This window comes from Salminus brasiliensis, chromosome 11 (genome assembly GCF_030463535.1).
Source record: "Salminus brasiliensis chromosome 11, fSalBra1.hap2, whole genome shotgun sequence".
Classification (NCBI taxonomy): Eukaryota; Metazoa; Chordata; class Actinopteri; order Characiformes; family Bryconidae; genus Salminus; species Salminus brasiliensis.
Window position 1 is genome coordinate 35,970,531 of NC_132888.1, and position 16,462 is coordinate 35,986,992.

General features: G+C 41.9%; 1 protein-coding gene across 1 annotated transcript; it reads left to right on the top strand.

Annotated features, from left to right (window-relative positions):
* The first annotated feature begins 5,774 nt into the window (after positions 1 to 5,774).
* LOC140565031 (S-arrestin-like) lies at positions 5,775 to 13,540 on the top strand. The gene is made up of 15 exons (XM_072690779.1): positions 5,775 to 5,822; positions 5,917 to 5,977; positions 6,144 to 6,188; positions 6,277 to 6,476; positions 7,934 to 7,993; positions 8,210 to 8,277; positions 8,455 to 8,590; positions 9,213 to 9,297; positions 9,376 to 9,448; positions 9,920 to 10,057; positions 10,142 to 10,219; positions 11,241 to 11,255; positions 11,360 to 11,412; positions 11,568 to 11,577; positions 13,204 to 13,540. Exons 1-15 carry the CDS (start codon positions 5,775 to 5,777, stop codon positions 13,295 to 13,297), a joined length of 1,164 nt encoding a protein of 387 aa, XP_072546880.1. The 3' UTR covers positions 13,298 to 13,540.
* The last annotated feature ends 2,922 nt before the right edge of the window (positions 13,541 to 16,462 follow it).

Genomic DNA, 16,462 nt, shown 5'->3' on the forward strand with positions numbered 1-16,462 from the left:
CATAATCAAGGCGTGTCCACTAATTAGCATCAGAGCTGTCTACAACCTTGTGACCAGTCAGTGGGCCTATATATAGGTATAGGTAGTCACTGTGCTGTTTGGTGACATGGTGTGTATCACACTTAACATGGACCAGAGGAAGTGAAGGAAAGAGTTGTCTCAGGAGATTAGAAAGAAAATTATAGACAAGCACGTTAAATTGTTAAGGTTATAAGACCATCTCTAAGCAGCTTGAAGTTCCTGTGACTACAGCTGCACATATTATCCAGAAATTTAAGATCCATGGGACTGTAGTCAGCCTCCCTAGACGTGGCCGCAGGAGGAAAATTGATGACAAATCAAAGACAGATAATACGAATGGTAAGAGAAGAGCCCAGAAAAACTTCTAAAAGATTAACTTCAAGCTCAAGGAACCTCAGTGTCAGATATCACCATCCGCTGTTGTTTGAGCCAAAGTGGACTTCATGGGAGACGACCAAGGAAGTCACAATCATAAAAAAAAGCCAGACTGGAATTTGCCAAATTACATGTTGACAAGCCCCAAAGCTTCTGGGAGAATGTCCTATGGACAGATGAGACAAAAAGTTTATGATGGAGAAATGAAGCATATCAAGAAAAGAACACTGTCCCTACTGTGAAACATGGAGGAGGCTCTGTTATGTTCTGGGGCTGCTTTGCTGCATCTGGCACAGGGTGTCTTGAATCTGTGCAAAGTACAATGAAATCTCAAGACTATAAAGGGATTCTAGAGAGAAATGTGCTGCCCAGTTCCAGAAAGCTTGGTCTCAGTCGCAGGTCATGGGTCTTGCAACAGGATAATGACCCAAAACACACAGCTAAAATACCCAAGAATGAATAAGAGGAAAGCATTGGACTATTCTGAAGTGGCCTTCTATGAGCCCTGACCTAAATCCTATTAAGCATCTTTGGAAGGAGCTGAAACATGCCGTCTGGAAAAGGCACCCTTCAAACCTAAGACAACTGGATCAGTTTGCTCATTGACAGTTACAGGAATTGATTTGCAGTGATTGCCTCAAAAGGTTGTGCAACAAAATATTAAGTTAAGGGTACCATCATTTCATTAACCAAGAGGTAACAACAATTTTGTCCGTGTGTGTGTGTGTGTGTATATGTATATATATATATATACATATACACACACACACACACACGGACAAAATTGTTGTTACCTAATTGTTGTTACATATACACACATATTTTAATATTTATATATAAATTAAAATATGGGGTGTTGTTAATATGTATCATCACATATATAATACATATGTGGCTTTTTATATATAGATACATGTTTACATAATTTTCATGGGACATCTGATCATGCATATATTTTTTACATATATAAATATAAAATACAGGCTGTATTATGTTACGCACAGAAGTGTGTTTGCATGTGTGTCTACAGCAACATGTGATTATGTTGAGCCCCTAGGTGAGGGGACTGTAAGTGTAATCTGTGCTGACCTGAGCACTCAGACTGCTGAGTTTGACCACATGGTTTTACACACTCATAACACCGTCCTCACACACAGACACGATAAACCTCCTCAAAACTCGTGACCACAGCCATGCCCCCTTACCCCACCACCCCGTAACAAACCACTATTTTTCTTTGCTCTCACTGTCCAGCGGCCAGAATTCAGGAGCTAGGAACCGACCTGTGAGCGGTGTCACAGAGCTATAACACACACCTGAAGCTCAACTACCCCATGTTTCCATGGTGACTCTGTGCAGCCAGTGTGCAGATTAAGATTAAGCAAAGCCCCGTGTTGATGATTCACAGTTGAGGCGTAGGGAGGGGGTGGCTCAGATGGGCCGTGAATTACGAAAACCTCAGATTTAGTTTTTGGATATCACACAGAATCTCAGCAACACTGACCGTTCTGATAAACCTACACACTGACAACTGACCCCAGCTGCACTGCCCAATGTTAGTATGTGTTGGTGTGAGGATTTGTGTGTGTGTTTGTTGTCTGCGGAGGGAATCTTGCTGACGGAAACAGACAGCACCAATCCAGTGAGTAAGAGCGGACCAGCCAGGGGGGCGGAGCTTCGCACAGGTTACAAATACGGCCACTTCAACACACCTGCACACACAAACATCTTTCTACCTGAGCAGCATCTGAGCACACACACACAGGTGAGTTTGTTTTCGTAGGACGCTAAAAGCTGCGCCGAAGTGTGTTGGGAGATTGGCTCGCGGAATTAGAAAATTACCACGGTGAACAAAGTTCCTGATCCAATACTTTTCCAGCGTCTTCTTTACAAACTTTACGAAATGACAATTTAAAAGTGGGCGTGGCGTAAAGCAGCAGTGAGTATAGTAACTGAGTGCAAACAGAGCATGAGCAGCTGTAGAGTCATAAAGACGTTAATAGCATAATGAGTACGAAATGTGATTTATGCAGCCAATTAGAAGTCTAGATTTAGAAACAAGCGTGCTGATTGGCTCCTAGATGAATGTATCATTACTATTTTGGTCGGTCTAGAATTTTCAAACCCAATGTCTTGAATGAGAGGAACCTATGACATCACTGTGTTAAAAAAATACAGACTGTCAGTTGCTTAGCAACAGAGCTCGTTAACAAACATTGCGATACGAAAATTGAGGTGCATTTGATGTGTTTTTATCAGTGCACTTTTCGTCAGCTCCATTTGATGTTTTGCCATGGTAACTGGCTGGTGATTGCATTTGTAAACTTGTATACTCGGCTAATGCAGAACTTGATGTTTACAACAATGGTTAGCATCTTTGTAGCTAACTTAAAAGTTCAACAGTTTGCAAGGATCTTCTGGACGCATCATCAGTCCACTCTTACAGTGTCTTGAGTAATCTTGCTTGAGCGTACACTAACGTGACCACGAGTGTGTGCTTTACTTCGGACTTTTGTGGGCCACACAGTTGCCAAGGTTTCGCCAAAACTTGCTAAAGTTCTGAAATGGTAACATTCTTCCCTAATATTTCGGAAACGTTAGCACGTTAGAACGTCTCTAGTACGTTGACCTGCCGAAGCAAAACTTCCAGGCTAAAACTTACTGTGGGAGCTGCAAGGTTAAAGCAACCTGCAACCCTGCTGGCAGTGCTGAGAACTGAAACTTTTAGATTTTTGCAAATACTTTTTGCAGCTTTTTAAAGTCAAATGTTAATAATCATAATTGATGCCTTCAATTACTTTTATTGTTTGAATCTTCAACACAACTATAATTGGATTTCCTGTGTAACTGGAAGTGTGTGTGCGCTCGGTGAATGTGTTGAGTGTGTGTGTAAAGTGCTAATACACTAGGATAATAGATAGATAATAGATTAGGATTAGCATCATTGCTGGAACTGCTGATCAGGAGGAAACGGAGATAACAGCGAGGGCTCTATGTGCTTCGCCACACTAATACTGCACTAATGCAGAACTGTGCAAACGTCTCGGCCCACTTGATGAAATTATTCATCTATACATATTATTATACATATATTATTAATGCTGTTTGAAGAGTAAGAGTTTCTTGCTAACATTACAATACATCAAAATGAATATGAATGCAGTGAATAGTGATTTTGTGAGGGTGTTATCTAAAACGTTAAAACCTTGTGTAATTCAAGAAAATTATGTAGATGTTTGAAAAATGACTGAATTATTGAAGAATTAGGTTATAATATAGTCATATCCTGAAATAATCATATTTTTTAAATTGTGAGAGAAAACAAATTGCTGCAAACACTGTATTTTCTGTATTTTTCCTCACTGTTGGAACCCTGGATTCTGTAGTTTCCCCTGGACAAATGTAGGAACCCTTGGTTCTAAAGTTTCCCCTAGGCAAATATAGGAACCCTGAATTCTGCAGTTTCCGCTGGGCACCTATAGGAAACTTGGATTCTTTAGTGTCCCCTGGACAGCTGTAGAAACCCTGGATTCTGAAGTGTCCCCTGGACAACTATAGGAACCCTGGATTCTGCAGTTTCCCCTGGGCAACTATAAGAACCCTGGATTCTGCAGTTTCCCCTGGGCAACTATAGAAACCCTGGATTCTGAAGCTTCCCCTTGGCAACTGTACGAACCCTGGATTCTGACGTTTCCCCTGGGAAACTATAGTAACACTGGATTCTGAAGTTTCCCCTGGGCAACTGTACGAACCCTGGATTCTGTAGTTTCCCCTGGGCACCTATAGGAAACTTGGATTCTTAAATGTCCCCTGGACAACTGTAGAAACCCTGGGTTCTGTAGTTTCCCCCTGGGCAACTGTAGGGACCCTGGATTCTGAAGTTTCCCCTGGGCAACTATAAGAACTCTGGATTCTGACATTTCCCCTAAGAAACTATAGTAACACTGGATTCTGAAGTTTCTCTTTGGCAACTGTACGAACCCTGGATTACGAAGTTTCCCTTGGGCATCTATAGGAAACTTGGATTCCTTAGTGTCCCCTGGACAGCTGTAGGAACCCTGGATTCTTTAATGTCCCCTGGACAATTGTAGAAACCCTGGGTTCTGTAGTTTCCCCTGGGCAACTGTAGGGACCCTGGATTCTGAAGTTTCCCCTGGACAACTACAGGAACCTGGATTCTGCAGTTTCCCCCTGGGCAACTATAGGAACCCTGGATTCTGCAGTTTCCCCTGGGAAACTATAGTAACACTGGATTCTGAAGTTTCCCCTGGGCAACTGTACGAACCCTGGATTCCGAAGTTTCCCCTGGGCACCTATAGGAAACTTGGATTCCTTAGTGTCCCCTGGACAGCTGTAGGAACCCTGGATTCTTTAATGTCCCCTGGACAATTGTAGAAACCCTGGGTTCTGTAGTTTCCCCTGGGCAACTGTAGGGACCCTGGATTCTGAAGTTTCCCCTGGACAACTATAGGAACCTGGATTCTGCAGTTTCCCCCTGGGCAACTATAAGAACCCTGGATTCTGCAGTTTCCCCTGGGCAACTATAGTAACACTGGATTCTGAAGTTTCCCCTGGGCAACTGTACGAACCCTGGATTCCGAAGTTTCCCCTGGGCAACTGTGGGAATCCTGGATTCTTTAGTGTCCCCTGGACAGTTGTAGAAACCCTGGGTTCTGTAGGAACTCTGGATTTTGAAGTTTCCCCTGGGCTTGTAGAGGCACATGTTGGAACACTGGGTTCTGAAGTATCCACTGGGCAACTGCAATAACCCTATATTGCATAGTTATTTAGGAATCTTAGGTGTCTAACGTTTACTTCAGACACCTAGACTTCGATAAGAATCCTGTAAACATAGAACTGCCATATTCTGTCTTCTTGTTTTTCTTGAAATACTCAGGGTATTAAATAAAAGAACTACAAAAACATTCTGGTGTGCTGCATAACATATTTGATAATGCTATGATAGAGTTATTATTGTGTACACCTACATTTGGAAATGTTTTTGCATCCTTATACATAGATTGCTTGGAAAAAATAGCCTTAAAGTGGTTCAAACTGGCTTTAGTGGAAAGACACACCTGCAGTCAGTGCTGATACCTACAAGGTTACACACCTACACATAGATTGGGATAAGTATGCAGTGTTTTATAATATGACCCCCATTAACAGTATTACGTTCTTGGCTGTACTGAGACTTTTGCAAAGTACTGAAAGTCCAGCGGTGTCTCTGCTGGACACCCTGATGGGCAAAACACACATTTACACTTCAGCATTCAGAAAATATCAGCATAGGACAGACTGAGTGGTGATTGCAATTCCAGGGACTCGTGTTTGTTTGTTTACTGGTTTGTTTGTTTGTTTGTTCTCTAGGTGACATCATGAGTCCTAAACACGTGATTTTTAAGAAGCTCTCCCGCGACAAATCAGTAAGCTCCATATCCTCCTTCTCTGCATATCTTCTGCTGGCCTCTCTCTCTTTACCACCCCCATGAAATAATCGTGATTTCTGTGATTTCACAGGTGGGTGTTTACATGGGTAGGAGAGACTTTGTGGATCACTGTGACTTTGTTGATCCTGTTGGTAAGCACATCCACCATTAACAGTTCTATTTAGCTGCCAATCAAAGCTCACCGTGCTCCTGTTCAGTAACGATCAGTCCGAATCACTGTAGGCTGACCTGTACCTGTCTCTCAGTCTCCATGTTTGTTATCTGTGAACATATGTTGGTGTTTGTGTTGCGGTTTAGATGGAGTGGTGCTGATCGATCCGGAGCAAGCAAAAGGAAAGAAAGGTGGGAGAAATATTCACATTGAGCTTGTTATTGGTATTTCAGGACCACCTTCTCTTCCTCAGGCTAATTTCATGTTTGTGTATGCCAGTTTTTGTCATGCTATCATGTACGTTCCGGTACGGCCGAGATGACATGGACGTGCTGGGGATGGCATTTCGGAGAGACATTTTCCTGTGCACACGGCAGGTTTACCCCCCACTGCAGGACATAGATCGCAGCATCCACACCAAATTGCAAGAGAGACTCCTGCGCAAACTGGGGATCAATGCCTACCCCTTCTTCTTTGAGGTGAAAAGAAGAGTTTTAAGATATGTTTTGTAGGAATCTATAGTTGTCCTGGGATCTGTTGTACCCCCTGGGCAACTGTGGGGATCCTAGGTTCTGTAGTTTTCCTTGGGGGAATGTATGAATTCTGGGTGCTGTAGTTTCCTCTGGGCAACTTCTTACTGTAGGGATTCTTGGTTCTGTAGTTTCCCTTGGGGCAAAAGTAGGGATCATTGGTTCTGTAGTTTCCCCTGGGCAACTGTAGGGATTCTTAGTTTTGTAGTTTCCCCTGGGGCAAAAGTAGGGATCATTGGTTCTGTAGTTTCCCCTGGGCAACTGTAGGGATTCTTGGTCCTGTAGTTTCTCTCTGAGAAGCGGTAGGGATTCTTGGTTTTGTGGTTTCCCCTGGGTGACTGAAGGAATTCTTGGTTCTGTAGTTTCCCCTAGATGACTGTAAGTATTCTTGGTTGTGTGTGTTCTGCTGAGCAACTGTAGGGATTCTTGGTTCTGTAGTTTCCCCTGGGGCAAAAGTAGGGATTCTTGGTTCTGTAGTTTCTCTATGAGAAACTATAGATATTCTTGGTTCTGTAGTTTCCCCTTTGTGACTGTATGGATTCTTGGTTCTGTAGTTTTCCCTGGGACAAAAGTAGGGATCATTGTTTCTGTAGTTTCCCCGTGAGAAACTGTAGGGATTCTTGGTTCTGTAGTTTCGCCTGGGCAACTGTAGGGATTCTTAGTTCAGTAGTTTCCCCTGGGCAACTGTAGGGATTCTTGGTTCTGTAGTTTCCTCTGAGGAACTGTAGGGATTTTTGGTTCTGTAGTTTTCCCTGGGCATCTGTAGGGATTCTTGGTTCAGTAGATTCTGTAGTATCCCTGTGAGAAACTGTAGGGATTCTTGGTTCTGCAGTTTTCCCGTATAAAACTGTAGGAATTCTTGGTTCTGTAGTTTCCCCTGGGTGACAGTAGGTATTCTAGCTTATGTGGTTTCCCAGGGAAATTGTAAAAACAGTGGGTTCAGTAGTTTACTCTGGGCAGCTGCTTTTTGTATTTCCCCCTTTGTAACAGTAAGGATTCTTGGTTCTTGGTAGTTTATCATGTGCAACTATTAGGATTCTAGGTTCCTAATTCTCTTTGGGCAACTGTAGGGATCCTAGGTTCTGTAGTTTCTCCTGAGCAACTGTCTGAATCCTGTATCCTGAATCCTGTAACCAGTATCCACTGGGCACTGCAGAGATCCTAGGTTACGTAGTTTCCTTTGTAATACTAGGCCCTATAGGAACCTTCAGAAGCTTTGGACATGCAATCTTGGATCTTGCTGTTTCCTCAGGGCTGTATAAACCCTAGAGCCTGCAATCCTACAAGTTCTTTTGGATTATAGGAGTCTTGGGTCCTGTAGTTTCCTTGGACTAGTCATGTGTTCTGTAGTGCTGTTTTGACTTTGATCATTCTGGGTCACCTGAACTGTGTTTTGTGTGGTTTAGTTTCCAGATAATCTGCCGTGCTCTGTGGCTCTGCAGCCTGCACCCACTGATGTAGGAAAGGTAAAGAACAACCACAGTAACAACACCACCCACCTTCCCCACTATAATAGCTACTTTAGTACAGTGGTAGGAAAGGTAAACACCACCACCTGTACCACCTGTGTCCTACTGATAGTCAAAAAGGGTGAAAAATGGCACATGATATCTTATGCTACTAGTAACTATTCCAAAATAAATGTAAAAATCCTTTAAATGCCTTTGTGTGTGTGTGTGTAGCAATGTGCCGTGGAGTTTGAGGTGAAGGCGTTCTGCGCTGATAATCAAGATGAGAAAGCTCAGAAAAGGTGAGACGTCTTTGCCTTTTACAAACTAAGCTTGTACAGAAAATTTGATAATGAGATCATACAGCCTGGTTTACGTGAGCATGTGAGTTCCCAGTACTGTTCAAACTCTATGTAGTCATAATGTTTTGGAAGCAAATTGTGAAAATCCTAACTAGTCAGGAATCTCTCACTCTGTAGGAGCTCAGTGCGTTTGGCCATTAGGAAGGTGCAGCATGCTTCTGATCAAGGAGGTCCACCACCGTCAAATGAGACCACTTGTGAGTTTATGATGTCAGACAAGCCTCTCCACATGTCCGCCTCCTTGGATAAAGAGGTGAGGAGATTTAATCTGTATTTTGAAATGATGCTGGTCCCTATTGTCCTAAACCAGTGCTCACCAGCCCGTTTGGCATGGCTTTTAGCCATTTATCATTTAGCCATGGCCTGGACTGACCGACAGCCCTGGAAAAGCTTCTTGGTGTTAGCCCAGTCATCAGAAAGTTGTAGGTTCGATCCCCGGTGATGCTGTGGCCATCCATGTCTGAGAGTCCCAAAGAGCATAACTGTCCTCTTCTTTCTCTGGGTGGGTAGGACGGTCCTCCCTCTCCCCCCATCACTTAGAATAGGCAATTCTAGCCAATCTGGGCAAGCGTGTTGAGCTCCATCTGCAGTTTTGAAAGGTGTGGTGGAGGAGAAGACTAACTGCTAATTCTGTTACGTGAGCTAACAGATGCCCAGATTGGCTAGGATCGCCCATGCTAAGTGATAGGGGAGAGGGAGGACCATCCACTCCACTCAGAGAGACAGAGGACAGTTATGCTCTCTGGGACTCCCGGACACGGATGGCTGTGGCATCACCAGAGATCCTAGCCTTCCCTGGTTAAATAACTTCTGCTTCACCAGCGTGGTCAGCTGGTGATACACTCAGTAACTGTCTCTTTCGCTCTGTTGTGTAGACGTATTATCATGGGGAAACAATTCATGTCAGCGTGGACATCGATAACAGCTCCAGCAAAGACGTGAAGAACATCACAGTCTCAGGTAATACTCCCTTCTGTTCTGCTCTGTTCTGCTTGTTTTTGTTAATTTTAGCTTAACATCTCTCTCTCTCTCTCTCAGCGGAGCAGATCACTAATGTGGTGTTGTACTCCAACGATAAGTACGTCAGAACTGTGGCGTGTGATGAAAGTTCGTAAGTACCACCTTTTAAAACTGTCTTCAGAACAGGCCGGTATGTTAGCATGTTAGCCCATTCTTAAGCCACCTACACTTTGTGTATAAAAGTTTGTGGACACCCCATCTAATGAATGTATTTGGCTACTTCAAACTGCAACCATTGCCGAGCTTGTCTTGTCCCTGTAGAGAAGTACTGCCCACAGAATAGGACTTTTTGGCACCATGCCTAATACCAATACAGCATTGATCTGTGGAGCAGTGGAACTGTGTTGCCTGGAATGATGGCTGGTGCTCCATCCAATTCCTTTTGGGACGAGGTGGGGTGGTGATCATCCAACACCCTGACGCCACTAATGCTGAATCAAATACTCAAAGCAATGCGCCGAAATACATTTTTTTAAGACCCTTTATTAAGACCTTTGATTTCAGAAGAAACAATGAATGAAGTACAAGCTATTGATTTTGCTTACTGCTGTTGTTACCGTAGCGACACCGTGCCCTCTGGGACCAGCCTGAAGAAAGTTTACTCCCTCCGCCCCATGTTGGACAGCGGCCGTGAGAGGCGTGGCCTGGCTCTGGACGGAAAGCTGAAGCATGAGGACACCAACCTGGCCTCCTCCACCATGTGAGAACACACCGCTCTGCATCATGGGACTTGTTGGTTGCAAAGCGATGGCAGTGTAATAACAGAGTGTGTGTGTGTGTGCAGAGTGAAGGAGGAGGTGCTAAAGGAGGTTCTTGGGATGCTGGTGTCCTACAGAGTGGTGGTCAAAGGCACTGCAGCTGGGTAAGATAATACATATGTGATACATTACTATCATATAATATCGGTACTTACATATACATTTAATACATATGGGGTTTATTATTGTTACATGGATTCATACATAAGCACAGTCATATCAGAATATTACGACCACCTTGCTCTGTACCATTCGCCGGAGTCCTCGTTCCCCACTGGCAGCAAGGGCCCGTGCTGGGCACCTCTGCCATTGGGAGGAACTCTCAGTACACTTTCACTACGGTGGCCCTAGAACATCCCACAAAGTTAGCAGTTTCCAAGATTCTACCACCCTTCACCCGGCACCCTATTATCGTGCAGTTTCAGGCATCAGTCAAACGGTGTCCTTTGCCCACAACTGTTGTTTTGCGCTCTGCTACAACTGACTGGTGTGCTCGCTTATATATATATATATATATATATATACATATATATATATATATATATATATATATATATAAAATGAACTCAACTAAATATTTCAGAATTACTTAGAAAAAGTGTAATCTACCCTCTGAGCTCAACAGAAGCGACGCTGTGTTTACATTGCAAAGTAAAAGCGCTAATACGTCACTAGGCTCTGTAAAGAGAAAGAGACCTATAGGAGGACACTGGGGCCAAACTTGGTAAGATGATTCATTTGCGGTAAAAAACAAACAAACAAAAAAAACATTAACATTAACATTGCCAGCACTAATTATTACATGTAGGTGCTTGCACATATATAATACATATATACTTACATGTAATACATATGGGTCGCATTATAATACATACATATGGGGCGCATTATTGTTAGACATTGAAACTTACATTTAATACATATGCTATGTATTTTATTACATATGGGTACTTACATTATAATATTTGTGTATAACATATATGTTACATGTAGATGCTTGCATACAAAATTCATATGGGACATTATTTTGCATACATATAGTACATACATTTACTTATAACTACTAAATATGTTTGTACATATGGATATTAGTAACAAGCCTTTCTATGATTTTTGATTTAACAGCATGATTGGATCCAGGTAAGCCTGATGGGGTTTTTTGGGTTTTTTTTAATTACACAGATGAAATTGGTGTACTGTCTTCATATGTAACCCGTGAGTGTGTTTGTGCGTGTGTGTATCAGTGAGGTTGCCGTGGAAGTGCCGTTCTTGCTCATGCACCCTAAACCTGATGCAGGTGAGCTTCTCTCTAGGCTGTTTCTAGAGGAACTGTACAAACAAAAAATCAGGCAGCAGAAATGATTATTAATCAAATTCTTTTGCAAAAGGTCTTATTGAAATGTCTTTGTTTCCTTCTAAACCCTCCTGTGCTCCTCCTCTGGGATTTCACAGTCAAAGAAAGGTAAACAACTCCATATATCTATATATTTTCATCATCCATCAGCAGCAAAACACAGTGTTTCTCATGTCCAACTTATTAGACTGAGGGGGGTGCTGTAACAGCCACTGTAACAGTCTGGCAAATTCAGACAAACACCAAAGGTGACAAATCCAGGTCCACAAACGTAAATAAAATTTTATTTCACCTGCCTGGGATGGCTCTGCTGCAGTGTTACACACAATGTAACACACGTCAAACTTAACTACACCAGACTGAGGGGGGCGCTGTAACAGATACCAAAGGTGGAAAGTTCAAATCCAGATCTGTTACAGTAACACTGTGTGAAACTACCTCCACCATGTTTGCAGGCTGTACATTAGCCAGGCTAGCTCTCACTGGGAGCTGTTGATGAAACTACCTCCACCATGTTTGGAGGCTGTACATTAGCCAGGCAAGCTCTCACTGTGAGTCATTGATGAAACTACCTCCATCATGTTTGGAGGCTGTACATTAGCCAGGCTAGCTCTCACTGTGAGATGAAGCTTCAATTACACTAACATGAGGAAATGCATATGATATAAGAGTGAATTCTGGGACTTCTACAAACACACTTACCATTAAACAAAGACTTTTATGGTACAGAAAGTCTTCAGGGTGAATCTGTAGAGATTTCTGTCCGATTGGTGAGAAAAGTGGAAGACGTCACTGCTATGGGAACAGGAGAAGATCGCCATATATCCATGTTACATTTCACCCTGTGTTAGGTTGGGCCTATTTCTGCCCTACAATCTGAGTGTTTCTTGTTTCACACCAAGTGTCTCACTTTGTCTTGCACTTCCTCTGACTGCTACCACAATGTGAGACACGTGAACACACACACACCTACAGTAAGAACTGAGATTGGTTGAACAGTAGAATCGGGTCTGCAGTAAATGAGTGACCTGTGATTTGCTTTCAGGCCCTCGAGGCATGGAGTTTCAATTCACCGTCATAGCTTTATGTTTCCTTATACACACATATACACACTCATACACACACTTTTACTTCTGTATTTGTTTCCAGTCAAAATAGTTAGTAGGTTCTTCAGTATTCTGTGAGAAGATTAGACTAAAGATAACCCACTTGCATAAGCAAGAGTTAAATAAATTATTCAAAGCTACAGATAAAGTAGAAGCCCTAAAGATCCCCTGTACCACCTGGTAGACCACTGACACTGCCCCTCGTCAGATAAACACATCAAATGAGCAAAAAGCTTTTACTGAGAACAGCCAAATCAAACGAATATCTTCTGCTGCTCTCAGAACAACAGATTGACCACCCCAAACTCCAGACCTCAACATCGTTGAATGTGTTTGGGCAGCGAAAAATCAGAAAATGCTCTGATTTAGGGGTGTCGACTTTGGAATCAGAACACTCCCACCACCATGCTTTGGATCTTGGGCAGGAGGTGTGGAATAATCCTGGAGATTTCAGAACACTCCCACCACCATGTTTAACAGATTTGGTGGCTATAAAAATGGAAGAACTTGTCTTTAACAACCCTTCTGATTGGCAGTGAATTTGATCAAGGGTACTCTGGCCGTGCCTATCTATATGTTTACTATTATTAACTAATTATTTGTTGAATGCATATTTGTGTGTTCGCAGTGATGGAGATGACGACATGGTCTTTGAAGAGTTTAAGCGTTCCTACCTCAAGGGAATCATTGGCGATGATGATGAATCTCCTGCTGAACCTTAAGACGTCGAGAGAAGCTGCCATGGGAACAATCAACGCTGCGCTCATTGCTCACTGAGGAATGATTATAGAAGCTTATAAGTGTTTATAGGTGTACATACTTTGAAGGCTGGGCTACACTACAGCACTACATTCACTGGCCACTTTATTAGAAACCATTATCTTGTGCTTTCACTCACTGGTCACTTTATTGGAAACACTTAACTTGTGCTTCCTCACTGGCTACTTTATTGGAAACACCTACCTTGTGCTTCTAGTCACTGTTCACTTTATTGGAACATCTACCTTGGGCATCTTCCCTGGCCATTTTATTAGAAACGCCTACCTTGTGCTTCCTCCCTGGCCACGTTATTGGAAACACCCACCTTGTGCTTCCACAGGACACTTTATTAGAAACCCCCATGATTACCTCCACATACAGGTGAACAGTAACAGACTATAGCTATAGACTGTCACTGTCACTTTCCATTAGTTCATTTCAATCACCCACAAATATCCAGCCACAAGCAGAGGGGTTTCTGATAAAGTGGCCAGGAGTGTATATGTATATACGTACTGTGAGGGTCAGCTTCTGGACCAGAGGGAAGTGGTCAGTGGAAATTGTTTTTTTTTAGTGTGTTTAGATGCTGTAAAGGAAAGAGTGTAGGAGTAGTGGTGGTGTAATGTGAGATGAGGTGAGGGGAAAGGTAAGGTAGGAGTTGGTCTCAGACTGTTTGAAGGCAGGCAGGTGGAGAGATGCAGGGATGTTCTCTATTTGCTGTAGGAACTGTCTATAAAGCAAAAAATAAAAGTCATTTTTAACGAAGGTTTGTCGTTTTTCCAAACAGACAGAACATGAATGTAGTTGTTATTAATGAAGTGATAAATTATGTCGCATTATAGATTTCCATTCAAATGTATCTAGTCGTTTTTGCTTCAACAGGTTGTAAATCTTAAACATTTGTTTGTAAAACGACTGAACTGAAATATTAACTAGCTATGAAACAAAATTAAATCAATAAAGAAATTTCTATCTTTAACACATTCATAGAACAGATCTACATTTCTAAATTTACACCAAATACCTAAATTATTTTTTTTATGCAGTGTTAAGCTACATCACAAATTTATTGGACTATTTTTCCACAAAATATTGTTTTTCTTTATTTTCCTGAATGTTAATTTGAATTAAAAATTGCTTAATTGATAATTGAACTATTCTCCTCCCAAATTATTTTAGTATCCTTCATATTTGTATCTAAATAAGAACAGCTGATTATCAGAAACATCCATGTGAGGCCTGTATGTGTGGCCCAACTGGAAACCATAAACACCACAGTCACTGGGCATGGGCACTACAAAAAGGGCCTAATTACCATAGTTAAAATGACACGTTCCTTAAGGAACTTTTTAGGGGTTCTTCGATTTGAAACGGTGGGGGAACATCTCAAGGTGCTTTGAGGAACCTTCAAGAAACCTTCTTCTTCTAAAAACCCAACTTTTAACAGTGTGGGACCCATGTGAGATTAAGGTGGTCTGTCACAATGGAGCCGTGTACAACGCATGTACAAACCCTCTCAGAGCTCATGCCTATCTGGAACCCACCTAGTCCACGTCACAACCAATGGCGAATAACAGGAGAAGGGACAAAAATGCAGAGCTATGGTTAATGGGACAACATTGATCTGGTTCGCAATCAGCTTGAAATCTATCCCCCGGTTCGCTCAGTGGCTGTAAACGGAGCTGATTGGGTGTTTTACTCTCTAAAGTAAACCCATCCTCTGTGTTCTGCTTCTCTGTGTAGTTTAGGTTTCCTTTATACGTAGGCCAACAGATTTAGAGCTCATGTTCGGGCCTCAGGCGTTCCTGATTAGCACTGATATCCAGTAGGGAGTATAGCCTTCCAGCGCAGCCATTATTCCATTACATTAACAAACACATGTATACCTGTGGCGTGTCCAGGAGTTTAGGTAAGAACACACTCAGAAGTGGCTCCACCTAATCATGAATAAGTCCATTATGCACTGTTTACACACTGTCTGATTTGTGCTTTGGGCTACAGGAGCAAAAAAAGTGGCCAACTAACAGGTTAAAAGACACACGGGTGTCCATCGTGGTTAGGATGTTGTGACATCCTGTGTAGGGGCTTCAAGTAGGCCTACATTGTAGGACCATGGCAGTGTGTGCGTATGAGGGTAGGAGGGTGGTGAATATCTGTCAAATCATGCAACTATGTTCAAGAACATTAATAGAGAAAACAATAAGAAGGCAGGACAGTTTGACCAGTGGCTGGTCAATCATTTTGATTAGCCTATAAGTTGTCTTTTAGCTTTTTAGTTAGTTATTGTTTAGCCTGTTAGGTATCTGCTGCTTTCTGCCCACTTTTGCACACACGAATCTGTGTGAAAGCAGTCTATAATATAAATAATATAATAATAAATAATATAATATAGTCTAAAATATAGTTAACTTAAAAATGGTTTAAAAAAGAAGTATCTGAAAGGCTAAAAGACAGCAAACTGACAGGTTACAACAGAACTAACAAACAAGCTAGTTAGCTAGCAAGATAGCTAGGATAGTTAACATGCTAAAACATGTAAAAACTACACCTAACAGGTTAAATAAGAGGCTAAAAAGTACCTAATAGGCTAAAAGGCTAAATGATAGCTAACTAACAGACTAAAGGACACCAAATAGGCTAAATGATAGCTCAGTAATAAGCTAAAAGACTGATAAGAGGCTAAATGATGCCTAATAAGCGAAATAATAGCTAACAGGCTAAACGATAGCTAATTAATAGGCTAAAGAACAACTAACATGCTAAACAGTAGCTAACTAGCAGCCTAAAAGACACCTAACAGGCTAAATGATAGCTAGCTAGCTAACTAATAGGCAAAAAGACACCTAACAGGTTGAACGGTAGCTAACTAATAGGCTAAATGATAGTTAACTAATAGGCTAAATGATAGTTAACTAATAGGCTAGAAAATACCTAATAGGCTAAATGATAGTTAACTAATAGGCTAGAAAATACCTAATAGGCTAAATGATAGCTAAGAGTTTAAACGATAGCTTACTAGCTAAAAGGCTAAAAGACAGATGCCATAAAGGACAGCTAATAGGTTAAATGATAGTTAACTAATAGGCTAAATGATAGTTAACTAATAGGCTAGAAAATACCTAATAGGC